This window comes from Paralichthys olivaceus, chromosome 5 (assembly GCF_024713975.1).
Source record: "Paralichthys olivaceus isolate ysfri-2021 chromosome 5, ASM2471397v2, whole genome shotgun sequence".
NCBI classification, from domain to species: domain Eukaryota; kingdom Metazoa; phylum Chordata; class Actinopteri; order Pleuronectiformes; family Paralichthyidae; genus Paralichthys; species Paralichthys olivaceus.
In genome coordinates this window covers 27,584,808-27,612,804 of record NC_091097.1, presented here as the reverse complement: position 1 = coordinate 27,612,804, position 27,997 = coordinate 27,584,808, and the positions used below count along the sequence as shown (strand labels likewise).

General features: G+C 40.0%; 2 protein-coding genes across 2 annotated transcripts; both read left to right on the top strand.

Moving 5' to 3' along the window:
- Nucleotides 1–111: 111 nt before the first annotated feature.
- mpp2a (MAGUK p55 scaffold protein 2a) lies at nt 112–15,682 on the top strand. The gene is made up of 14 exons (XM_020104463.2): nt 112–222; nt 2,885–2,933; nt 3,692–3,792; nt 4,012–4,167; nt 6,580–6,750; nt 6,960–7,067; nt 7,501–7,620; nt 7,710–7,841; nt 7,980–8,082; nt 9,834–9,902; nt 10,049–10,210; nt 10,595–10,797; nt 12,372–12,500; nt 12,628–15,682. The coding sequence occupies exons 2-14, from the start codon at nt 2,903–2,905 to the stop codon at nt 12,802–12,804; spliced, it is 1,662 nt and encodes a 553-aa protein (XP_019960022.2). The 5' UTR covers nt 112–222; nt 2,885–2,902; the 3' UTR covers nt 12,805–15,682.
- A 1,875-nt stretch (nt 15,683–17,557) lies between these two features.
- On the top strand, nt 17,558–27,152 carry LOC109640446 (inactive all-trans-retinol 13,14-reductase-like). Its single transcript, XM_020104447.2, has 13 exons — nt 17,558–17,773; nt 18,899–19,302; nt 19,790–19,972; nt 21,172–21,310; nt 21,565–21,667; nt 22,737–22,932; nt 23,028–23,225; nt 23,498–23,617; nt 23,706–23,844; nt 23,998–24,107; nt 25,509–25,675; nt 26,402–26,561; nt 26,685–27,152. Exons 2-13 carry the CDS (start codon nt 19,143–19,145, stop codon nt 26,834–26,836), a joined length of 1,827 nt encoding a protein of 608 aa, XP_019960006.1. The 5' UTR covers nt 17,558–17,773; nt 18,899–19,142; the 3' UTR covers nt 26,837–27,152.
- Nucleotides 27,153–27,997: the final 845 nt, after the last annotated feature.

Genomic DNA, 27,997 nt, shown 5'->3' with positions numbered 1-27,997 from the left:
TTCTATAAACATATTTTACATCCACGCAACAATAATAGCTGAGCAGTGAAAATCAATGTAGCTGCCATTAGGGTTTTATTTTTGAACACTTCCCGGAAGTCTTGTGTGTTCCTCCTCGTCACTTGACGCTGTGGCTGCCGATGACGCTCCCGAGGAGCAGACAACAACAATAAGAGCCAGAGGAGCAGAGACCGTGAGGAGCTCGTGTTATTGTGTCGAAAGGTGAGTGGACCACTGTTTATTCCACAGCGACATGGCGGCTCTCATCAACAGTCCACGTGTGTCACAGTTACTGCTCAGCATCTTCTCTCTCTTCTTCACACTCAGTGTTTATTGTGAGAGCCCCACTGGGCTGACAAAGGCGCGTGCTCGTGAACGCGTGCGGGGTCCATTTAAAAAACAGTGTTACTGTGTTTATGATTCACACAAATTGTGTTGATCACTTACCATCTTCTCTCTCTCTCTCTCTCTCTGTCTCTCTCTCTCTCTCTGTGTGTGTGTGTGTGTGTGTGTGTGTGTGTGTGTGTGTGTGTGTGTGTGTGTGTGTGTGTGTGTGTGTGTGTGTGTGTGTTCATCATGCTTTGTTACATGGGACTCATGAGACTAACCCCTGTGTGCATGTGTGAGAGACAGAGATACAGTCTGGGTAGCTAATGATACCAAAGTGAAAAGGAAATAATGTTAAATGAAGAAAGGAGCACATGGAGCACCTACTGTTCAACACACATCCTTCACACAAGCAAACACACAAACTCTGCAGACCAGTGGACACAAAGATGGTGTTGAGGTCCCTGTATTTACTGGATCATTCATCATACACATTCTATTTATCACATTGAAGCAATTTCAAAATAAAAAGAACCGCATTGCTCCTTCAACACCAGAAAGCTTTATTCATAAATCATCACAACAACAAAAAAAGACCTTGTTATGTTGCATGAACATTGTGAGTGTGTGTTCCTGTGCTTCTATCTTTAGAGAGGACACTTTGAAGCATAGACCCTACCGAGTCACTTTGTTAATGGGCTGTTTGAGGGTTAAGACTTGGTTTGAGGGTTAGAATTAGTTTGGGTATTTAGTTTGGATGGTTATGGTTAGAGTAAGGGGCTAGGGAATGTATTACGTCAATGAGTGTCCTCACTAAGATAGAAGTACAACGGTGTGTGTGTGTATACATACACCTGGGTCTCTGTCTTTACATACTGGTGCAGCTGAGCAGATGGATGACGGTGGGAGACGTAGGGAGGTGGGGCCTTAAGCAGTGGCTGGGCGTGTGGGATAAAGGCGTGAGGGAGGGGAGGATGTCAACAGAAGGAGAGGAGGGGAACGTTGGGGGTTAGGGTGGGGGCTGTGAGCAAGGAAGAGCATAAAGGGAGAGAGAGGATGGGGCAGCGTGGGAGAAAGAGAGAAGTGCAAAGAAGTAAAATGTATAAGGAGACACGAGGAGGATGGAAGGAGAGAATGTGAGGAGGAAGTCTAGCAAATGGAGCACATCAGGGTGATATCAGTAATTAAATGTGTGTGTGTGTGTGTCTGATTCAAGATTCAAGAGGTTTTATTGTCATTGTACAAGTGCAACGAAATTGTGTTTGGTAGCTCTCTGCTAGCCAACAGCAATAATAATAATATAACAAAACTATAAAGATACAAATAACAATGCTATAAAAAATAGCATGTTTATATAATTCAGGTGAACAGCAGCTGAGCAAGCTTTTTATCCTACTTTCTCTCAACCCATCAGTCATCAACAGAAAATGATGTATTCATTTAGCCCCTGTTAGCTGTGACCAATGCAACATAGTAAAAAAACATTTGGCCATACTTTATGTCTCAGAGGAGCATTTTCAACCTTTTCTCCAATACATTTATATGATGGGCTCTGGCTTTTAAAAATCATCAAATCATGTCAGAGACTCCACAGTCAACTGAGATTATCCAAGTCGTGAAATCTATTTTTTCTTTTTTTCGTCTGTTAGCTGTGTACTTTACATTTCATTCCCGCACACTGCTTTCTTGGGTAAAATCCTTCCATTATGTCTTAGTCAGATAAAGCTTTACAAAATACAGTAGATTCATTTACTAAAAAGTACATGTAGAAGTGTAGCAGTTAATGTTTCACCTCCTACAATATTAAAATACATTTTATGTTGTAATCTTAAATATTTAATAATATAATGGAGAACAACATGATGTAAACATTGACAGAATTATGCTGTAGATAATACTCAAGTACTGAGTATGAGTAAGTCCTTACAGCTTCTCTCTCTACGTCATCTTTTCCACTTTTTCCCGCTCTTGCACGATGTGTTGTGTAATGCCTTCCCCAGCATTAACAGAAATGTGTGTGTGTGTGTGTGTGTGTCTGAAACTGAAGGAGAGAAGGTTTCCATGGTAGCCATGAGTTGAAGTGCTACAGTGTAACACTAAGACAGTTAAAGCTGCAGAAGATTTTATAGTTAAAGGGTTGTGAGTCTTTGTTCTCTCTCTCTCTCTCCATTGTATTGTGTCTTTTGTCATGGTGATATGTAGATTAGTTACCCCACATGCCCTCCCTCTTTCTCTTGCATTATTTATTTTTCTATATTTCCCCCAAATGTCTCCTCCACTTTTGGTACGGATGCTCAATTCCAGAACAATTTGTGGACGTCTGCCCTTCCCTTGTTGCTGTCCCGTGTACCTTTTTGTATCTTTTTAACTGAGCAATAACAATAAGATGAACTATTTAAGTATTTCTCTGCTGCTGGAAATAAAAAACTTCATTTCCTTCTGTTTTTGGGACGCATTTTACAAGATGGACTATTTTCGCCCCTCATCATTTACTTAATTTTCCCCTTTCCCTCATTGTCTCTCTCTCTCTCTTTCTTTCTCTCTCTTTCTCTCTCAGATTGACTGAGGCTCAACCATGCCTGTGGCCTCCACCAGGACAGAGCCTGGTGAGACTAGACCTCCTCATTAGCTCCTATCCCCACATGACTTTCCTCTATGTATTGTTAATTTATGTTTTCCTCTAAAAATGACAATGAGAGTTGGGTAGGGCACTAATGACTTTTAACAATAATATGTTAATGGAGACGTGTTGCAGGACTAGTGGGAGATGTGGACATGCAGAGATTCAGGCATCCTTCGATCAGTAGTGGGTGGCACTTCAAATGGTGAAACAAATTTGTGCTGCTGCGTTTGTTGTTGTTCTTGCGTTTTGCAGGTAACCATTGTTTGTTCAAAATGTTCCTCCTGATAGACAAACCTCTGCATCACCATGGATTCAGGAATGTTTCTTTTTGAAACCAATTCGTCCACATCCATCTTTTATCATTGAACGTAAACAATAGTGAACTAATTTTGTCACTTCACTTCTTTGGCTCCACCCAGGAGGGATGTGATTCTTGTGTCTGTGGGAGGGAGGGAGCCACAGGAGAGAGCAAGAGAAGCAAAATGCCGAAGCAAATCTTAAATCTGAATAAAAAATCTGACAACTCATTCTCAATGTTCGCAATAGAGTCATTTACTATCGATATCTTCCACCCTACCTGTATCTGCAGGGCATGGAAAAGCTTTTTACCTCCGCCCTGTAGCCACGGCCAAAATGGCTCTGTCATTTTCTGTGTTTCATTTATTGCTCCTTGTTTCCTATTAATGCCCCCCTGACCCCCTTCTCTCTCTCCATGTATGCGTCTGTGTTTGTTTGTTTCAGTGCCCCAGGTGTTGGACGTGATGAGTGACAGCACAACCAGCTCGACCACGGCCAATGACCTGGACCTCATCTACCTCAAAGGAATCATGGAGAGCCCTCAGGTGTGGCATATGCACACATACACAGACAAATACGAAAAACACAAAGCTTTGTGTGTACGTCCTGTGTGAATGTAGGCAGGCTTCTTTCACCGTGATGTTTGGCAGCCCCATAGCTACTGTTGGCATATAAAGACACATCTCTATCATAATTTGTCTGTGTGTATCCATGTTTTATACTGTGAATATATATGTGTGTGTGTGTGTGTGTGTGTGTGTTAGGAGCACGAGGAGAGCCTGAGGGAGCCACACCTCTCGCCGGTGAGGGAGAACAACGTGGAGCTCCTGCTGGAGATCCTCAGAGATCTGGACCCCTTCACGCACCGTTCGGACACTGCAGCTGAGCTTTCCCACATCCTCACACAGCCTCATTTCCAGGTGTGGAAGAAACAAACCAATACGAGTCGCCACAATGTATTACAACAGTGTCAAATGTAGTGCGATGTCAAATTATCTCTAATGTGCTCTATGAAACCTTGACTTCATCATGGTAGTGTCTCTGAAACTGACAATGAAGGGGGGATTTTATAATAATCATGATGCGATGAAAGCTTGAGTCTTAAGAAGAGAGATAAAACAGGTAACAGATTCTGCCAGTCTAATCCCTTCTGGCAGATTGTTCCAAAGTGTATGGGCCCTCACGGCAAAGGCTCTATCTCCTTTGGTTTTCAGCCTAGATTTTAGAATGACTAGCAACACCCTACCAGACAATCTCAGATCTCAATAGGGAGTCAGTTAGCTTTAAAACTAATTAAAAGAAGTTTAAAATGAATCCTAAAATACGAAGGCAGTGCCATGATGCTAAAACATATGGTAAAAATGTTTTGATTGTGTTAAAAGAGTTACACTGAATGATTTTTTCCAGGTCTGTATGTGAGATAAAAGATTTAACCTTGGCTATGTTTCTTAAATGATAATGTGGGGTTCGGAACTCAGGTTTTGGTCAAAGAACACACCCAAATTTCTAAATGCGGACTCGGTAAATGGTGCTAGTTCACCAAGGTTTGTCTTGACAAGTGGATTTGGAGAGGTTTAGTTAGAGAATGTTGTTTGCCATCCAGTGTTTTATTCCAGCGATGCACTTGTGGAAAGCTGCAGTGTTTGATTGGTCATTAAGACTGATTTGAATGTAGAGCTGTGTCTCATCAGCGTAGCAGTGAAAGCGAACATTATGTTTGCACATGATATTGCCAAGCAGGAGCATATAGATGAATACAAAAAATGGGACCTAGGATTGAACCGCACGCATGAGTATGTAGTAGTCAACTGTATCGAAAGCAGTGCTTAGATCCAAAAGAACAAGGATTTGAGATAGCTCTGTAATTATTGAGAGTGGAGGGATGTACGTTGTATTTTTTGAGGAGTTGTTCAAATAGGGCAGTTTTGAAATTAGAATGGATGACACCAGAAGTCAAGGAGCTATTTATAATTGCTAGAATGAAAGAAGCAAGAGTAGACTTCCTCAGTAGTCTGGTGGGAACCACATCCAAGGAGCAAGTAGATGGCTTCATGGGCTTCACCATATCATTGAGCTCAGGGAGAGTCACTGGTTAAAGAGCTATGGGATAGCACATAAAAACTGGTCTAGCATCAGGGGCAGGTAGGCTATGGATTTGGCTGCTGTCAGTCATTGATCAGATTTTTTTTTTTAATTGGTGAAGCATATTTAAATTTTTTCAGAGATGTCAGGTGATACATGCAAATGAATGTTAGTGGGGGCTCCCACAATCCAGTCAAGAATTTTAAAGAGCTCTTTTGGGCATTCTGATAAATCAAGGTGGAAAAGTAGTTTGCCTGTGACTGCAGCGTTATATTTTTTCACGAATCCTTCATGTGCTCATGGTGAACATCAAGTTTGCTTGCATTCCATTCGGCTCCACTTTACGAACCTCCCTGTTTACAGAGCAGGTGGTGTCATTAAACCATGCAGGCACATTTGAGACTTATCTGATTCTGGTTCTGATTCAGGCAACCGAATCAAACTTGCAGGCAGAGGTCATTAAATGAGTTCAACAGATGTCAGGTATGTGGGGCAGGGCTGAAGAGAGGAATGAGAATGCATATGAAAATGTGCCAGCTGTTGTGGGCAATAATAAGTTCCATACTATCAATCTACAGGCCATATGGTATAACAACATCGAGAGTATGGCCCAGTGGGGTGTAGAACAAAACAGAGAGATTCTAAGAGGTAAAGAAATTCCTCTGCCACAGTATAATTTGCACAACACATGTGAATATTAAAATCACTAATAATGCAGATGTGGTCATAAGTAGGCAGAAGAGAGCAAATCTGATGATTCAGAGAGACAATTGGGTTTGGGATGCCTGTAGACAGAGGAAGATGCTTGTTAACACAGAATGTTAGGCTTTCAAATGAGACAAATTCCCCCACAGGAGACGGGCTTGTAGGAAAAACAGTCCTTGTATATGACTGCCACTCCCCCACCTCTGCCAGATGGCTGAGCTTTCTGAGCATAGGAGTAGGCTGTAGGGGTTAGATTAGAGGAGATGTTTTTGGGTTTATTTGCACGTTTGTTTAGTTTCCATATATTTGTTCATATTTTAGCTGAGATATAATGTAATGTTTTTGGGGGCTGCTTATTTTGTTTGGTTGATGGTGTACAACCGGTAGAAGGAGCAAGTGGGTGTAGGTACTGATGTGCCACACACGAGGAAGACTCTTCTGGGGATACTTTGTGGAAAGTAAACAGTCTCGTGCAAAGACACAGTTTTGGTGAACTCAAAGTTGTAATTGTAATAATATTTTTTGTCTGTGATTTTTTTTGTCAGTCTTTACTGGAGACTCATGACTCAGTGGCATCCCAGACATGTGATAGCCCACCCCCTAGCCCCTGTGATGTAGTGGATCATGAACCAGAGGATGGCCACACTCACAGCCAGCACCCACCACCTGATGCAATCCGCATGGTGGGCATACGCAAAGTGGCAGGGGAGCATCTGGTAGGTAATATTACAGAGTAAACACAGCTGACACAGCTGAGTTCATCCCATGTTTAGTTGCCCCGTCTCCAAGATATATATATATATATATATATATATATATATATATATATATGTTTGTTGTTAGTTACAACTGTAGATGCTGGTTTTTATTCTTTTTAACCACAGAAACACAACAATTAATCACAGACACATAAATTGTGTTTCAGGGGGTGACATTCAAGGTGGAGGCTGGTGAGCTGGTGATAGCCCGCATCCTTCATGGTGGTATGATAGATCAGCAAGGACTGCTGCATGTTGGAGATATCATCAAAGAGGTAAGGTTGGCCATTGTAGGCAGACCCCATGTTTTCAGTCTTTATGCTGAGCTAACTTCCTTATGGCTCTAGCTTAGTATTTCACATATAGACATCTAACTTTTGGCAAGAACTTCAACAAGTGTGTTGTGATCTATCTCCAACTCTCAGATGATGCTGCAATTATCCTGTCGGTCATTAAGAGTTTATTGTCTACTTGCACTTGCAGAGCTCTTTTCAGTAAACCTTATCTTGACCCTTATATGGTACATAATTTGAGATCAGACCTCATAGCTCAAAAGTCTGCTTCAAAATAGAGTACCTCATGGCTCTGTCTCTGATCCTCTGGATTTCTTATTTCTTCTTCTTCTAATTTGTAAACTCCTCGGTAAAATATAATGTTGCATTAAAGGTACTGCAAAATATAATTAATGAAAAATCTTCTCGCTGGCAGGTGAATGGAAGAGAGGTGGGTCAAGATCCCAGGGTGATCCAGGAGGAACTGCAAGCAGCCAGCGGAAGTGTGGTTCTGAAGATACTGCCCAGCTACCATGAAGCCATACCTCCAAGACAGGTGACATTTACAAACACTAACATGATCATAATGTCAGGTGCATCACTGGCACAAGACATTAGGCTGAGACTCCAACTGTGTTTCCCCAGGTGTTCTTTAAATGTCACTATGACTATGACCCGGCCAATGACAACTTAATTCCATGTAAGGAGGCGGGCCTAAGGTTTGAGACAGGGGACATCCTGCAGATAGTCAATCAGGATGATGTCAACTGGTGGCAGGTAAAGTACAGAAACAGCATGTGTACATAACACTTTATTTTGTGTTGCATGGCTGATTATACCTATCAGATTGAAATTCAGTGACACCACAAGTTTGTTTTTATTATCAATCACTTTGTGTGTGCTTGTGTTGCACAGGCCCGTCATGTGGAGGGGGGTAGCACAGGGCTGATTCCCAGTCAGATGCTCGAGGAGAAAAGGAAAGCATTCGTCAAGAGAGATGTGGAACTGGCACCAGCAGGTAACAGCAAGCAATAAATTAGGAAAACATGGAAAAGAAAGTAGTTATTGAGCTTTCTTGTAAGTCTCCTTGCTGTTTGACATCTGATGATGAACAGGTCTGCAAAGGCCATGTCAATTTGAAATAGAAATGTAATTATTATCCTAAGGCTAATGGATATTTTTTAATTTCAAAATCACCCATATAATCCTGCTCTGTTCATGTACTGCAAAACAAAAAGTCTGATGTTTTAAGAACTTTCAGATGGAACAAGAAATGTTCAAGACAGAATATCAAGATGATAGTGGGCTGTGGATGAAAGCTAACCACTGAGAATGAACTAAAATGAATGATTGCAATAATCCATAAATTAGTTCAATTTCAAATCAGGGTTTATCAATAACCTCATGCAGAAATAAAATTACTGAGAAATTATAAATCAGGAATAATCTAAATAAAGTACACAATCACTGGCAGATTTTTAAAAAATCTAAGCAATAACTCTTTTACCAAAATCACCAAAAAGCATTGTTCAAATCATCAGGCATGGTCAAAAACTGAGTAAGTCCATTGGCAGGGAATAAATGTATTTATCAGATGAGAGTAATCAAGTGATCAAGGATCAAATGTGAGTAATAATTTGAGTATAACCTTATGTGAGTATAAGTCAAAGAAAAGAGAAATTAAAGGCAGACTCAGACCAGTCACAGTGAGACACAGGAATGTGTGGGACGATCTCATCTTCTCTCTTTCAGAGTGTCTTGCAAACTTGCAGAGGTGGTCAGTGGTTAAGAGCTGAGGTCTGGAGTTAGAGGTGGGGTGTTGTTGAGCTCGACCACAACGCAGTCAGAATCTGATTTCAGACATGCACTGAACTGTCGAGATCCTCTAGAGTTTCTACAGAGAATGTGTATATGTGAACGCAAATGGCCGAGTTATAGCCTCTGGAATTTCTCTAGACTCTCTCAGCCTGGCCTCCCTCGTATAAAGTGGTGATAAGAGTTATCTTTGTGGTGATACGAATTAATATTTGATGTGCTGCCTCTGCCTCTGCCCCCCTTGGCTGAATCCTGCAGAGGTATTCTCTGCTGTTGTGTATGCGTCTGTGCTGAGAATCTCCCGCTGGGTTGTGCATGTGTGAAAGGCAAACTGCGGAGAAAGTCCGGACCCCATTCTCTGGAGGACATGTCATGAAAATTGTCATGAAAATTGCCAGATTAACTTTTTTTGAGAAAATAACAAAACAGATACGGCTCCGCTCTCTAAAGGGAGCACCTAAAACAATGATCAGCAGTCAGGAGGATGTCATCCTCTTTAAACCAAACTGACCAAAAAATCATCCCCATTGATAAACTGCCAATTCTGCCATCTCCTTCGGCTTCCACTGTGCACATTCAGGCAACAAGAATACAGTTCTCTACTGCAGGGGTGTCGTCCTACACACCAACATCCAACAGATCAGCTGACAGGGGTGGGGATGTAAAGAAAAAATTAAAGTTTTTTTTAAAATGTGGATAAACCAAGAAATATCACTCTAGTTTGGTGAAAATCTGTCCATGCGTTAAGTTATTGTGCATGTGTGCACACACTGTCCCAGTTAAGAATCAAATAATGAATGTGATTATTAATGTAACATACAATAATAATTTATAAAGTTAAATGAAGATCAAGTAATTGTTTATGAATGAAGAAGCTGATGGCCCTGATCAGCTAGTGCTAGCATAACTTTAGTTCTCTACAACAACTGATGTGAAGCTGCTTTTATGTGACAGGAAATCTTTGTACTGGTGTTGGAGGGAAGAAGAAGAAGAAAATGATGTACGTGACCACCAAAAATGCAGGTAACAGACCCGCCCCGTAAAATTACATCTGCAGAACCCAGAACTGAAGTTCCATGATTTTTCTTAAAGCCACTCCCCCCCACTTTTTTTCAAACTAAAACATTTCCCTGTCCTTGTACCTGTGTTCTTCTCTTTCTTCCTCTCAGAATTTGACAGACATGAGATATTGCTGTATGAGGAGGTAGCCAAGGTCCCACCTTTCAAGAGGAAAACTCTGATTGTGATCGGTGCCCAGGGTGTGGGGAGGCGGAGACTGAAGAACATGCTTCTACTGAAAGATCCGCAGCTCTTTGGTACCACCATCCCATGTATGTCATCTCATTTAAGAAATGTTCTTTCCCTGTATGTAGCTGAGATAACTCTAATAAAAAGCATGAACAGAGCTGTGCTGCTGTACTCTCTGATTTACTTTTTTATTTTTCTTGGTCACACAGTCTGTAGTAACTGGGAAAATACACCATGACCTCATACCAGAGGGAATTTCCCTGAAAAATCTTCAGTATTTCAAAACTTTGTGTCAAACTATTTCAAAAGCAGAATTTTGGGACTAAATAGTTTGAAAGCTGTAACGAGCTAATACATATTCAATGTGTAACATTGAATAATTAGGACAATAAGTGCAAATCATTTAAAGAAGAAGCAAAAGGATAATGCATGTGTTTGCATACATGTCTTGGTTTGTGTCTGTCCAGATACCTCCAGAAAGCCCCAAAAAGGGGAGCGGGAAAGTCGGATGTATGCCTTCACCAGCCGCAGCAAAATGGACACTGATATCAAGAACGGGCGCTACCTTGAACACGGGGAGTATGACGGCAGCCTCTATGGAATCAAGATCGACTCCATACATGAGGTGGTGGAGGCAGGACGCATCTGCATTCTGGATGCCAACCCTCAGGTGATATTACACATTCAGTTATATTATCAAGTCAAGTCAAAGCTGTTCAATCTGATTTATACAAATTTGGATCGATCCTAATAAGATGTAGATGGTTTGTCTTGAGGTTCAGTGTGTAGAATGTAGGGACATCTAGTGGTGAAGTCGCATGTTGCAGCTGAATACCCTTCACCTCACCCTCCCCTTCCAAACATGATAGAGAACCTGCGGCAGCCTTCAGTTGTTAAAATTAAGGTGTGTAACACCCACCAATGTAATAAACCACAACTGAATACAAATCTGTAGATTTTAATGTAATAATCGTACAAATGTAATACATTTACAGACGTAATAGCAGTTGTCTACTACAAATGTAATGCATAATTTCCTGCAAATGTGATGGCTATTACGAAATAGATTAATGTGCCACAAAACAATCCTGTGAACTGACAAGGAATGATAAACCTGGAAGAGAAGTAGAAGAAGGTGGACTTGTTAATGAATAGACTAACTGGCACTAAGGTTTTTATAACGTACTCGCTGCTTTGACACATTTTGACCTGCTCTGCCCAAAACCCTTGATATTTTCTAATGAGCTGACTCAAACCCATTTTTTAAGGAAATTACATATTATGTTTGTAGAAGGCAACTGCTATTACTTTTGTGGAAAATGTATTAGGTTTCTGGGATTATTAAATTAAAAGCGACAGATTATTTATTACGTTTATTACCTTTGTGGGCTGTTAATACATTGGTGGGTGTTACAAGATGTAAGGTTGGTCCAGTTTGGAATCATATAAAAAAATATTAATGATCAAATGTTAAGGTCATGGCGACCGCATGATCCTGCTATTTGCAAATTTAGGGAATTTTTATTACATCTGGTGGTTTAAGATCAAGGTCACTGTGACCTCACAAAACCCTTTTATGCCTGAATTCTTTATCTTAAAATGTCTTTAGACAATCCCCTCAAAAGAGGACTCACTGATTAGATTTGGATGGTCAAAGATTACAGAATGTAAATCAATTGAAATCAATGGTGATACCTTCTTAAGGCCTGACAAAAAAACTGAAAAAACATAACATGCCACCATGCTGCTTGTGTGGTGTGGTAAGCGCTGACATTCATATTCAACTGGAAACTGTGTCATTTACACCGTGTTTTAAGCCTAAAAGTCCACTGGAAGTGGCTAAGCTAGCTGGCTAAGCTAGCTGGCTTAGCCACACGATGGAGTGCCTGAGGGTCTGTTAACGCACCTTGTAGGAGGATCTATCAAAACAAAGGTTTTGACCTTATTTAGAGACGAATATAAATGTCAGGGCTTGCATGACATCATACTGGTTTGATATTTTAATATTTACAGTGAGTTAGTTCATTGTGGAGCTGCCCCTTACAGCCACTGTGAAGCTCCATTCAGTGACTTCAGCATCATGTGTCTTTCTCGAGGGCATCTTATATCAGATGACATTGTAACACAAAGTGAGTCATTCACGTCACTTCTCAGAGAACTCTAACCAGTCAGTAGGGTGAAACCGAGCTGTTCTCAAAAAAACCTCAGAGCGATTAAATAGCTTGGTGTGTTCTTGCATTCTAGTCTCTCAAAGTGCTGAGGACCTCTGAGTTCTTACCCTACGTGGTGTTCCTCCAGTCTCCAGACTTCGAGGTGCTGAAGGCAATGAACCAGTCTGCTGTAGACGCAGCGGTTGTAACTAAAACACTGACGGTAAGAAAACCCTCATCTTAGCTCATAAACTTCAGTGAAAACATGCTCAGAAAGCAGCTAAGACAGTAGAAAGAGTTCAGCGAGTCCTATAAGAAAAGGAAATTCCTGTTTTTTTCCCCGGCCTCAGGATGAAGAACTGCAGAAGACGTGTGACGAGAGTGCTAAAATCCAGGCAGCGTACGATCACTTCTTTGATCTCAGCATCATTAATGACAACCTGGATGAGACCTACCGCACGGTCAAAGCCGCCCTGGAAACGGTGTCCAAAAACCCACAGTGGGTCCCCGTCACCTGGGTGTTCTAGAAAGAGGGGGAGGAGGAAGGAGGAGAGGAGGAATGTAAGGAGCAAGAAAGAAAGCAAAGGCACTGAAAATATTCCACTGTCTAAATAATGGATGTTGTTATTTAGAGTTTCATACATTTCCACAGAGATTTAGTTTGCCCTTAGCAGTAGCTTTGCATGAGGAAACGTTTTTATCACTAAAGCAACAGCTCTGCAGGATAAATTACAGAATATTTTTTTGAAAAAGTGTAGAATTAGACATCCACAGTTACACAGGATTATATTTTGAGGACAGGAATGAAGGACAAGAAAAAACGAGGGGTGGAACAAAAGAATGAAGCCCTGAAATTACAGATTTCACATACACGTCATTCAACTTTTAGTGTGTGAGCTTGTGTGTGTGTGTGTGTGCGTGCGTGCAGATTTTTAAAATGTTTGCATGTTTTTAAATGATTTGTGCCATTAATGATGATCATCAGCAGACTGTCATTGTTTACATTTCATGAGAGTTGACAATGCTGATGGTCACACTTGATCTACAAACTATGGATCAAAACTACTTTATCAGACAAAACATTGAACCTATAAACTCGATTACTTGACTTGACCTTTTCAGTTATAAGCAAATCTAATATCAATACAAAGGTGGAATACAATAAAACACATGCAGCACTTCTGTTGCTTTATACTGAACCACTTCAGTGTGATCAGCTGCTGACAGTAGCAAGTTAACCTCACTCATCTCATTCTGTCAGTGGTAATGAGTGAAGGTTTGCTTCTCTTGTCTTGTTTTTTTTTGTTTAGTGTAGTTACACACACTGCCATGATGCAGGATAAAGAGAGGACAAGACCCATCTCAAACCATATTTGGGGTTAAAGGGGGATATGTTGTATTGTCACATGTAACAGCTATGTGTTAGTGTTAAGACTTTAGTGATTGACCTATCTGTGTAAGTGTTTTAACCAGCAACACACTGAACTGAAGAGATTCAGAATCTGTGCGGATCCTCATGGCCAAATTATGTAATGTGTTACTGATGCACGTATTATGCACTTGCCTGCTACAGCAGGTCACCAATACATCCCTGAGCAAAGTCACTACGCCACCAAACTTCTAAAACCCAGTAGACATGCAGATTCATTTTGTTGCACCACTTTTATTGAGTGAACAGGCACCTACACCTGGGCTTCACTTAAGACTGTCACCAAACACATTATGAATTACATTTGAGAGTATCTCGTGTATTTTCTTCAAAATAATTGACTTCATTGGGTGTTTGCCTGCCAGCGGTATTCCCATTATTTTATTGGTGCTGGAACTGCCAGCCAATAGTGTGTGGGTAGGTGGGGGGTGGTTGATGCTAACACAATGTGGCAATTTACAAAAAAAAAAAAATATAGTACATGAACACATATCACATCAGTCCCCAGTCAGACAATAATAATGAGCACACATTTTTGTCACCCACGACCCCCAGTATGGTTTACAGAAGAACCAGTCCATAGTGAAAACCCTGCCATACAAACACACCTTTTCACACAGTAACCATTGTACAGAGGCTTGATTTGATGACAACATTGTATTTCATAAGATACACGCTATTGTTCCTAATTTGCACTTTTTATTTTGTCGCATAATTCAAAATCTTTGTTGTATTTGTTCTCTCAGTTGTACACAGTTTGTAGATTGCATCTTAGATACACACTGATATAATAGATACTGATATAGTAGGTATGAGATTCTTGCCTTGTATTTACAGTATGTGACACTTTTGTGATAACTTTCTGAATGTCAGTAAATACATGTATAGTGGCCTTCGAGTGAACAGCACAACTGAAAGCTTCACAAAAAAATTGTGTTGTCTCATTTGCTTTTCTGCTGTTGTGTGGTGCTCCTCCCTTTAGGCCACCGTACATGTAACACTGTCCACGGTGCCAACCGCAAAAAGCTCCTTGAGCAGCTTGTTTGTACTCAGATCTTTAATTGTGGCAGCTACTGAAGACTTTTTATGTACGATGATAAATTGATGTGTGTCACTCAGAGGTACTGACTAATGACTGACAGGTATTTTGCTCTCTGCTCAATGCTTTGAAAAGTGGCTTCAGCTGATTTTTGTCTGGCAGCTATATTTGGATCTGTGAAGTGTTTGGTGTTGATACTCACACATTTGTTTCTCTCAAGAACATCCCAAAACCTCACTGTGTCCTTTTTTTCTATGAAGTCTCACAAATGCAATAAACCCATGTTGTCTGTATCTTCACTCATTCAGTGCAATTATAACTCTGAAGTTATTTGGCAATGCTACATGACAAGCACATTAATTCAGGCTCAAAGAAATGTTAAATTAAAGGGCACTCCATTCGATGTGGTATTGACTTTTCATGTTTGGCAAAGTACAATATACAAATTAAAAACCACTATGTTTTCGTAAGCTTGTACAGGTCAAGCACTAAAACCCTGAATCCTGGATTTCCCAAAATGCAACTCAGTAGCATCCATGTTTTTCAATCCCCAAGCAAATTACATCATGGAGAATGAATGTCTATTCAACTGAATGCCCCTTCAAAATGACTGGTCTGCATTTCAAATAACACCTAGTCCTGTCAGTCACAGTGAAATGTGGTTGACTGTTGTTTAGGCCAGGAATGAATGAGTGATCAACAACAAAGTGTCGATTTTTCCAGATTGCTCTCATACTTTGACAAGTGTATTTGTTGAAATCTCGGCCAATCAGAAGAGCAGAAAGACTCCACAGAAAATATCAGCAGCAGCCTTCAGAAAACACACAACTCTAAAACCAGACGGCTTGAGGCCTGTATTTTTGTTGTAGGACTGACGATTGTAGAATCAGATGTTGATGCTTCTGTCTGTACTGAATAAATTATTGATTTGAAATTATCATCATTATTGTAATTTTCTTTCTGTGGACAAAAATTAGAGCATGCACCATGGCAACATACTGTACATCCATGGTGAGTCTGTGGGTGGAAATTAAGCTGTGTAAGTAAATACAGTAACAACTCATTTGCAATTGTCTAGTTAGATTTTAATAGTTAGTTAAAAATGAAACGTGTCCAACCTTCATCTTGCAGCAGGATGACAACTTTGTTGTTCTTTGCCATGATGATGTACTGAGCTGTTTAATGAGATAGCACTGGCAAGATATCAGTATTTATCTCATTTGTGTTTATTAAATAACAACACACAATTGTCTTAATTCATGATAGCAAAATATACGGTATTTAAAGAATGTATCTTACATCCCCCCATGCAGTCCATATGATGAACATAAACTGGTTTATTTAACAGTCACACCATATTCGCACCAAAGGTCTGGTTTCTGGTCTAGTCCAGTTTGTGTTCTGAAAAAATGCAAAACTCAAACAGCCCAGAAAGTAAAAAAAAAAAACAATCACACATCCATTTATAATTTAATAGTTGGCCGATGCGCTGATCACATCCTACCATGATTTGTTTGTGTTTTCCATACAAACTGGACCACTATGGAAATTTAACTTTTTAAATTTTTTTATTCAAAGTGAGAAAATGATATTCGCAGTTGGCATAATCTGGTTGAAATACATATACATTCACAGATGTGGGGAGTATAGGGATGTTAAGAGAGCAGCAGCTGGCCCTGAAACCAGCCATAAAAGCCATCAGTTTATTAAAAAAGAAGAAAATGATGCAGACTCACAACAGAGAGAGAGAGAGAGAGAGCATGTGGCTATACAAAAATGTATATACTTTATATTTACATCAGGAGCAGGTCAGCATGTTTTTTACATTCGTCCAGACTTAACAAACTAAACACCTTTTGAGTTTTATGACAACTGAAGCTACCACAGGTTCTCCTTAGTGTTTGGAAGGGAAGGGTGAGGTGAGGGGTGTTCAGCTGCAACATGCAACTAAACCACTAGATGTCACTAAATTCTACACACTGAACCTTTAACTTATTAAATAATTATAAATTGTGAAATTGCATCCAGCAGCGGGTTCCCTCTTCATCTCAATGTTATATTAATATTATTATTAAGCAGCAAATTCCTATGAATACTACCTGGTAATAAAACTTATTCTGATCTTGATGATAATATTTTTATTTCAAGAGGTAATCATAGCCGTTAATAACACCATGAGGCACAACTACATCAAAACTCCATCTGCAGCTGAGCTGAGAGTCATCATAAAAGCCTTCCTGACCTGGACAAGCGGCACTTCCCACAAGCTGAGTTGTCAGTGGTACTCAAATTTGGATCCAAGCTCCCAATAACACTCCTGCTGACTACTTTAATCAGAAAGGCTTTGTGCTGCTGTGAGATGTAATGGATCATCACTTATGTTCTGAGACATGAACATATTTCACAAAGCCAAATCCTCACTGTACCACTACAGCCAAAATGGAACCCTTTTGCCAGGGTGGACAGAGGCATTCGAGGGGTGGATGTCCCTCTACTCCTCTTAGGAGATTCTGCATACCCTCTGCTCCCATGGCTCATGAAGCCCTTTCCTGAGGGATGAAGTGTTACACCAGAACAACTCCAGTTCACCCACCGGCTCAGTCATCCTCCTCAAGTGATACATTCTTTTAATCATCATTACAAGGCAAAGAAATCCAGCTGAATACCCCTCAGCCTGTGGTAGTGGGGGGTAGTTAGCGTCAGTGGCAGGAGGGAGAGAGTGGGCAGGTGGCTCAGGTCTGATGGTGTACAGCTGTACTGCATTTACTAATTACTCTCTCCCCCCTTTACCAGCAGCAGCGTGCTCGGACACGACAGTCACGATGAGTAGCTGGAGGCAAACTGGAAAAACCCAGCAGGACAATTGTGTATATATATGTGTGTGTGTGTGTGAGAAAATAATAAAAGAGTTAACCGAGCACTGATCACTCATCTGTGGCAAGAACCTGTGGTAAACTAAGAGAGAACCTGTGGTAGCCTTCAGTCGTCAGAAACGCTCAAAAGCAAGTTTTCAATACGTACTTTACCGGTAAGTCCACAAATAACTGAATTAAAGAAGTTTGATATAAGAACCTAATTGTGCGAGCTTGGTACCCTCTGGGTGTACACCAAAGAACAATTTACAAACATAGACAAAAAATATTTTAACTATGAAGAACAACTTCTGGATTCTCATTTTCCATGCAAAGGCACAGGGGGAAAACATCTTGTTGTGTAATTTGACAAATGTGACATCCTGATTACACCCTGATTACAAAGAAATGATCATTTGTTGTTTTGTTTCTCTGAAACATGCAGCTGTCCTCACAGGCTCTGGGACTGTGAATTTAAAATCATCAGTCATGAATCTCTGCCAACAAATTCTGTTCATGCACCCCAGTTACCATAAAGCTACATTGTCCTCAAGTGACTGACATAACCAGACAATGTACCAGACAATAGTAGCAAGATGGTGTGTCACACTAATTAGCTACGAGTGTGATTTGTTTTAAATAGGTATATTTTTCAGAACACCACTGCTTTCTTTTTTCAAACAATTTTTATAAAGGCCTTCTTCATCGTGGTGTTCTTCATTCTCTTTCAAACATGTTGAATATGACATGCCAAAAATGATGTCATGACAGTTCACTCTTGAAGTCTTTATTTTGTTGTTCCAGTTGGGAACCAACTTTTCAGGGTTTCAAAGTTTTTTTCAGTTGAAATGCTCCAAATTGTTTAAAAGCACGGCCACAAACCTGAACAGATCGCCCTCCATGCTGGTGGGAACGATAAGAGAGAGTCCCTTTAACATTTCAGTTCCCAAAACCTCTTTGTTCACTTTCATGCAGTGGAACCACAACTTAAGCCATACAAAATATATATATATATATATTGTAAATGCACTCACCCTAAGGCAGTTCAATATTGAGCGAGAAATTGTTATTGGAAAAACCAGATCTGATAAAACGATTAACAATCAGCTCTCTCTTCTCTGTGTGTCTCTGCCAGCCTCATGACCTTGGCATGGAGAATGTGTTATTTGCGGTGGTCTTTGTGAAGTCAGACTTTTTAAATGTCATGTGTTGTCCGATTATTGCTCTTCCTATAACCTTCATGACCATATCCTCCTTTTCCCTCACTCCACCTTTCATTTCATCCCTCTCCTTCTCTACAGTTTACTGCTCTTGTTGGGGGACGGCCTTGTCGGGGGATAGCTTTCTTTTTTCTTGTCTTGCCCTCTCCTCATCCTTCTCTCCTACCCTCTCTTCATCACTACACACGTTAGAGTATTCCTCCGCTCTGCCTCTTCTTCTGGGCTTGCTCTTCTCCTGTCTTCGTGTTACTTCCTCCCCTCCCCACTCTGCTCTCTCCACTAGCCACCTGGGTATTGTATAGTTGGTCCACAGCTCTCTTCTGCCATGTGGTGGCTGCTCAGTATACTGGGCTGTGTTCTGCTGGTGGCGGTCATCTTCTTCCTGACCACTCGACAGCGTTACAGGTTGTTCAGTGAGAAGTGCCTGAGGCCACCGGGACCCTTGGTCACAGACAGCAAACAGAGGGACGACAGACTGAAGAAAGGTAAAAAAAAAAGCTTTTATTCACATCAGAATCTAATGTTTCTTGATTTTTTTAATGACAAGCAAGTTGACAGTCTAATGACTGTTGTTGTGAGAATGCTGCAGTGTTTTAAAGTGAGAAAATGTTGAGGGAGTCCAAAAATACGATATTCACTTGGAGTAATCAAAAAAAATCTCTTATGAATACATTTAAGGGAATGTATTCTATATAGTCTGTCGTGAAATTAACTTTAAAAGTAACCCCCCGACACTGCAATGTGGCCAAATGACTATGCACAGTATAACTCATTTAGATTCTCTACAATCAGTGCTGTGTGGTTGAACTCAAGGTACAAGCAAGGTATACAAATGATAGAAGATCAATCTAACCTGGACTCTTTGGACCTGTTTGACTGCGGACATCCTCTGAGAGCTTTAACTGTATGTCTATGCCTCAAAATCTCCCACCAGACTGATTTTCAAAGTATGTATTCTGTATCTCTTTGCAGGTTTTCGTGTGGACCGCGTTCCCCCTGCTCTGGATGCCGTGGTGATCGGCAGTGGTGTGGGAGGTTTGACAGCAGCAGCGCTCTTGGCCAAAGCCGGGAAGAAAGTTTTGGTTCTGGAGCAACATGATCAGGCTGGAGGCTGCACACACACCTTCCAGAATAAGGGATTTGAGTTTGATGTGGGTAAGATGTCAAAGTGTATATATGATCTTTTATATTTTATTAAGCCAAAATGTTGCTCACATTACGCTTTGAGTTTCCTAAACAAAAATAATAGCAGTCCCGAACACAACATAGAGTTGGTAAACAGTTCAGTCATTCTAATAAATTTGCAAAAGGAGAAAGAAAAGGTAAAACATTTAACTTTTTATTGTAATGACATTTGCTTATACCACATCAGGCCACACACGTTCTCCTGCTGCCATCATGTCCTCTGAGTTCTTCTATATATTTGCATTGCCAAAACTAATGCTGTCACACAAAGCCCTGCTTCAGTCTAAACCGTAACATACCCACAAAACTATGCTTGTTAAATACAGACTTTCATCAAATGCAGGCATTCAGTTGCTGTGGATATGTATTCCACCCCGTGATCTGTTATTTTTAAATTGATTATTTTAAATTAGAACTTGTTTTTCAGAGAGCGTTGGTTTAACATACAGAGCTCCACAGGTGCAAGTACTATTTTTTAAATCTTGCATGCTAATTAGTATGAAGCCAAGCAAATGCCATGGAGGAGAGAAAAATAATGTTTTTTGCGCACATGAATGCATCAATCATGGACTTGAACTCATGATTTCTAATTAAAATGAAATACAAATTCTAATCTAAGGTAATTAATCTAATTACTTAAACAGTTTTGTGCTAATTACTTAATTGATAAAAGAAAAAAAGAAATAGGCTACACTGACTCTATCAGAGTTAGCCAGCACTGAAAGTGTTTCATAATTCATAGTGACTGAAAAGTCACTCATTGTCTCCCCTGAGGTCTTTACAGCAGAAATTAGATACACTTTTCCTATTGAATTTTGTTTTGACAGCCCTTTCTAATGTGTTAAAAAGATGATCATTATGTTTCTGTAGTCCCCTAATATTTCAGTAGCTTGTGAATACTAATCTATATTTTGAGAGCAGAAAAAAACATTTTATACTTTACAACAAACAACAACCTTGCCAAACTGTCATATTGGACACAGGAAGGACATTGATAACATGTGATGACCTTTATAGAGGACTATTTTTCTACACTGTTAAAACGTTGTCCTTTTCCGACTGTAAGATCCTCTCCATTCATTAAAAAGCTTGACAATGATTCCTTGTAATACACACTTTGGGACACAGATGTCTCTTGATTTGATTTAACTCCACTCTGCTACCACCAGGTATTCATTACCTGGGCCAGCTTCATGAGAACAGCCTGCTGAGAGTCACTCTGGATCAGATTACAGAGGGACAGCTGCAGTTTACACGTCTGGGACAGCATTTTGACACACTGATCCTGGGTCAGGCTGACCAGCGCAGGTATAGTAAAGTTATTACAGAATTGCACTTTCATTCTGTCTTTTTAGCTTTTTGTTACCCTCTTGTGGGTTTAATTAATTTGCTCTGCATTGCATTTTAAATTCATTACCAAGAGTAACATACAATATGCGACAACATTTGATCATGAATACTGTGTTTCTGTCCAAAGTTACCCATAAGTTAAAACATAATGTTTATTTTTATTAGATTTTTTTGCACTTTGAAAGGACATGTCCTACCTGACTGATTTTCAGGGAGTACCATATCCATGCAGGGAAGACTGAGATGGCCGAAAGTCTAAAGAAGCAGTTTCCAGGAGAGGAGGGGGCCATTGATGAATTCATGAGATTAATGAAGGTACAGGAAATAGGGAGCTAATTACATTAGCAATGGAATGTATTGGTGGAGAAAAAGATGTCTCTGTTTTTTTCTGTCTAATTATACAGGTCCATGCACATATTCTATTTTTCACTTTCAAATCGATTTAATTGTTAGTATATGTTTACAATTAAATTGCTGTTAAATCTATGCACCACAGACTCATCACAAATTATACAGCGGGTTAGGTGAAGTTGTGTGACACAGAAAAATGTTTTAATATAAATTTAATATAATTATTATAAAAATTAAATAGTTATAATATAATTATGTAATTAAATTAATTTAAAAAATGATACTGGCCCACAGACTTTAGGGTTATGCAACTACATGATTATACATTTTGAGTCAACCATTCCCTTGTCCATCCAAATTAAACTATGGGTCAGTGTTTCTTTTGTAAACAGCAACGGACTGTGTAGAGCAGAGTGTGCCACCATTATAAAATTAACATTATTTGTCAAGGGGCAGTTTGCAAATGTTACTGGATAAATAATACAGTTTGAAAATATTACAAATACTACTATAGAAATAATTACATTGTATGTCATTAATATGATTTACAGGGATCTGCTGTTATAAAGTGCTCACGTGTTTGACGTCTTCACTTGAAGTTGTTAGAAGAGGCAGCATCTCTATCACCATCAGCAACTCTAACTCAGCTGCTATCTAGCAGTGATAAAGTGGCACAAGGCCGTTTCTATTGCAGTCTGTGTTTGGGTAGTTCACTTCATTTCTCCAAACTTCAGGTCATTAGAGGTCGTATCTGTTTGCCTTTTTTTAATTAGTTCAGTTATCCAGGTAAAGGTCAGTCAATATTTTTCCCAGGAAGGCAAACCACCTGGCATGACCCACCCTTCTCAGCCTCTGATTGGCTTACTCTGATATTCTTACCCTAGTTAACCAACCCCCACTCCTCATTCCTCATACCTAGAAGTGGGTATACACTATTGAGAAATAAGTAGGTATAAGCCGTATACCTGAATAAACCCTGCACTACAACACCTGTTCTGATAAATAAATATGCATATGTTTCCTCCTGTTGCAGCTAGCCTCACAGCGAACACCACTTATCGCCATCTTGAAGATGATACCCTATTGGCTGGTTAATTTCCTGGTTCGTAACGGCCTTTTACATCGAATATCTCAAGTGTTCAGCCTGGCAACAACCAACCATTCCGAAATGATGTCCCGCCTTACACAGAACAAGGACCTGCAGGCTCTGTCTGCCTACCTGTTCTATGGTGCTGGGCACATACCTACACAAACATGCAGTAATAACAGATCACAGACAGATCAAGCCTTCTTCAATGCTCTGTGTTCTGTCATTTTCTTCAAGGTGTCCCTCCAAAAGAGTCCAGCTTTCTCATCAATGCTCTCCTCCTTCACCACTACAAACGTGGCGCATACTACCCACGAGGGGGCGCCAGTGAAATTGCCTTTCACATCATCTCTGTCATTCAGCAAGCAGGGGGCGCAGTGCTAGTCAGGGCTCCTGTGCAAAGCATCCTCCTCAACCAGCAGGGGAAGGCCTATGGTAAGAAAGGGGGACTGCACAGATTCAAGTGCCTACAGCTCATTCTGGTCATGGAAGTCCACAGTGAAGCACTCCCTGATTCAAAGCTTATTTCTTATCACAAGAAAAAGTCAGAAGTCTCCATAATCACATTCACATCCAAAGACTACAACTTATAGTTTAAGATGTATTACCTTTAGTATTTATTTTTTATTGTGAAGGACTTAATAATTCTTGCTCTGTCGTGCAATCATAATAAGCTCTATGTAAGCAATGTTATTTGTGTGTAACAGGTGTGACAGTGCGTAAAGGACAAGAGCAGATTGAGGTCCATGCCCCTGTTGTCATTTCCAATGCCGGCATCTTCAACACTCTCCAGAGGTTTCTTCCGAAGCAAGTACAAGACAAACCAGGTAAAACTTATGTACAGTACATTGTACTTTTTTCTTGTTTCCTGTCTTTATTTACTGCATATTTCCTGTGATATGTTTGTGAGCGTAGAGATCCAGTCACTGGTGGGGAGGCTACGTCATGGTATGGGTTCCTTCTTGGTCTTTGTTGGTCTGGATGGAACCAAAGAGGAGCTGGGCATCGTTTCTACCAACTTCTGGATGTATAAAGACAACGACTTGGATCCACTGTAGGTTTTTAAATATCTTTTTATTCTTTCTCCATCTTTGTACCTTTCTCTTCAATTCCATAGCTGGCTGTACTATGTCGTCTCTGTTCTACTGTATTTTGAATTTTCCGGATCACTGTGTTTGTCTGTCTGTTTACACAAAACTGTGTGAAGAATGGAGCGATACTCTTCCCTGAGCAAAGATCAGGTACTGGGGAACATTCCCATGATGTTCATCACCTTCCCATCCGCTAAGGATCCCACATCGAACATCCGACAGCCAGGTAATTAAAATGTATTCTTGTTTCAGATGTATAGTTGATAAAATAGTTGTCATCTTGGATTCCTCTCTTGTGCCTTTCCTTTCTGTCTTTCTGCTACCACTTTATCATAGTTGAACATGATCCCCTCCCCTGTTGGTGCTTGTCTTATTTGGTTACCCACTACCTGTCTACAGTGATGCAACTTTTCAAGTTAACCATCTTACAAATTTCCAATGGGCCTTTAAGTTCCCACACATTTAAACAAAAGACATCTTTTTCATTTCTAGCTTAGAATCTCATGGATATTGTTAGTTGTAACAATGAACATGTTATGATTCTGCCCCAAACCTATTCCCTTTTTTGCATTAAATGAAAAAGCTTTCGCTAATTTTAAACTTCCTCTAATGACAATATTCTGACACAATTCTGCCAGTTACAAACCTTCATACAGGGACGTACCCTTCCAGATTCATCTGTAGAAATCTTTAAGGGAAGATGATTGTGAGATCTCCGCAGCAACAGAGAGCATGCAGGCACGACTTTCAATGAACTAACTGTGCTGCAGGGGTGTGATGCACATACAGTGTTAATAGCTATTGTACCAACTTAATTCTCTCCATAGCTTTGTGTTTTTACTGAGCACAAATGTGAATCAATTAACAGTCTGGCATCTGTTTTACAAGGTCTTTAAAAGAAGAACCCAGTAGAAGGGGTCATAAATATGAACATGATGCCCATACAATGCTAAAAATAAATATACAAGGTGAAAAGTAAATGTCTTCCCCAGCTAATGATCTTTTAAGAAGACATGAAAATAAAGGTGCAGCTTTATGTCTTGTAGTGTCGAGCTAGTTAGCTTTACCGTTACAATATAAATGAAAATAAAACAATAACAACCTAAAAATAAGCCTTGAATGGTTTGGATGGAGGCTGGAGTGGTTTTGAGGCTTGAGGGGTTAACAAACCATCTTTTGACAATAAGATGAACAATAAACAACTACTCAAAGCTCTGATATAGTTCAGCCTCTTGGCTCATGGAGTGGAGGCTTCAGTCCTGGACAGATATTTTTCAAGACCTCATAACATACAACCCCTAATTTTTGCTCTTGACAAAACAAGTTTGCAGCTATATGCTATCCAGTTAGCTGTACATGCTAACATTTATTTATTCCTTAAACTTATTTTTCACCTAGTCAGTCAGTGAAACCATTATGCTTGAAGATAAGGGGTTCAACAGGTTGTAATAACTGTGAACTGTATAAACATGTAATGGGCTCTGTTGTTGAGAATGTTTTCCTGTACTGTCAGAAAATAAATCTGTTTGAAGGAATTTGAAGGCCTCTTGGAGTAAAAAACAAAAACAATTTCTACTGGTGAATACATGAATTGAACTTTTTTATTTCCTTTCCAATCTGTCTGCAGGCAAGTCATGTATGACATTGCTGACCATGGCTCGCTATGAGTGGTTCGAGGAATGGGAGGGGACAAAACTTGGCAAGAGGGGACAGGACTACATGGATCTGAAAAACAGCATGGCCCAAGAGCTGCTGGACTGGGCACTAACCATATTTCCACAACTGCGAGACAAGGTATTGTGTCAATGCTTTTGCGTAAAGTTTGTATGCATATGTATGGACCTTAACTACTTCACTCAGACAAACAGAAGATTGAAGTTAACACTTTTTGATCATTTAATCTTCATTGATCTCTGATGAAATTAACAACTGACAAAACAGCAAGCATTGCTTACCCTCTCGTTCAGTAACAGATCCACCTTGTTGTCGGTCCAAGTAAAGAAACCCATGGTCTTACTTCTCATTGTATTTTCTTCACCTCACAAACCAGCTGCAGAGTAGGCTCTCTGCTTCTCGTTTACATGGCCACAGATTATTTCTGATACAGAACTAAAACAGTCTCCTCGACAAATGGTTTCTTTTTTAAACCCAACTCTGCATGTTTGCATTTCTGGCAGCAGAAAAACATACACTACACAAATCAAATCTGATTGGTTGATTGATAATATCGGCTAACGGTTTTGTGATGGTCACCATCTGATGTTGGATGCCTTTAATGTTCTAATGTTGATTCAAGATTCAAAGATTCAAAGGTTTTTATTGTCAAATGCACAGGAGAAAGATGTTCCCCTGTGCAATGAAATTCTTATGCTGTCCTTTCAGGAATACCAGCCGACAAAAATTTACATCAAATACAATAAGGCAGTAAATAACAAATTAAAAATAAGGCACATTAGGTAAATAAGGTGAAGATTGTACTTTCCACTATGAATACAAAGTGTGCATGTATAAAAAATTCAGGTGGTGATGGTGGACGCTGCCACTCCTCTAACAAATGTCCACTATTTGGGAGCTCCAAGAGGCGAGATGTACGGCGCTGAACACAACTTGGAGCGCTTCACCCCAGAAACGGTTGCTCGGACACGATCACAGACACCAATCGACGGACTCTACCTAACAGGTGACTTGACTGATAGGACAGTTTTAATGTGGTCTAGATTCTACAGTGACTGACACACTTGCACAATGTGTCCCTGTGTGTGTGTGTGTGTGTGTGTGCGTGTGTGTGTGCGTGTGCGTGCAGGGCAGGACGTGTTCTGTAATGGCCTGGCTGGAGCTGTGCACGGCGGATTGCTCTGTGCCTCTGCTGTCCTCAATCAGATCCTCTACATTGACCTTCTGGCCCTGAAGACCCAACTCAAACACAAACAGACCAAAAAACATAAGCTGACCTAGTAGTGACAGGGTGAGAGTGATTTGAGTGAAGTGAGAAAGGAAACAAAGGAAGTGAGGAGGAAATCAAAAGAGAGGAGGGTTAGGGTATGTCATGTCTTCCCACAATCTGAGAGCCAATTCAATATTAAAGTAATCCTGTCCTTAATCTGCCTTTACCCAGTTGGTTTATTAATCATTGACTGCGTCTGCTGTGATCACAAGACAGATCACAAGTAGCTAACATGGCTGCTAATGCGGACATTGGAAATTGATAAAAAATTAGACAGATGGTACAAGTTATGTGTGAATTTAAATAAAGCTATTGAGATAAATAGAACATGTGTTTGGTTTTCATTTTGAACTCGCGGTGTGTTGCTGCAAGGAAAGGTTCCCCAAGGACAAAGTTATATGAAGCATGTGAAGCAAAGGTGTTTTTTATTTTGATTGTGCCAGTAAAATAAATGATTTTAACAAATTCTTTAGCTTCTATCATAATTGTCATGTCTATTGAATCAATTTTTTTTATTAAATATTCAAAATATGTATAATCTCAGATCCCTGAGGCAAATACAACAGTCATCTTTTATGCCAAGGCCCTTTGATATTTATGTTTATAACATCAGTCAATTAATACTGACTGTTGTCTAATCATCTTTAAAGCGTGAAATGTCCAAACAACTTGTCCAAACATTATCAGCAGCTTCTCCACAATCACATTCACCTCCAGAAGAGTCGAGCAAGACCGAAGAATCGGTCTGAATGACCGCAAAATCAACCGTGCAGTATTCGTAACGAGACATGGAGACAGGAAGACAAGCATTTTCTGTTTGTTGCTTTTGAAATATAATAACGTTAATAACACAGCAACTTTGACACCTCTACAATATGTAGCCTACTTACTAATTAATCAGGCCATAAATGGTGGCAAACAATATAATTTGCTTTTACTTTTACATCATTTTAGTCTTCTGGTGGACTAAAATTGTTAATATGGTAATTATTTTAGTGGCTAAACATTAATTTGTTATCACCACTGCAGGCATGTCAGCATTACTACAGCCTTGCAGAGCTTCATAAGGTCGGACACCACAACAATCACTGACACGTTTTGAAACCTGCATTTCTCTAGACTAGAGGATGAATCAGTCTGGTGATTTCAAATTGATTCAATGGTGGTGTTCT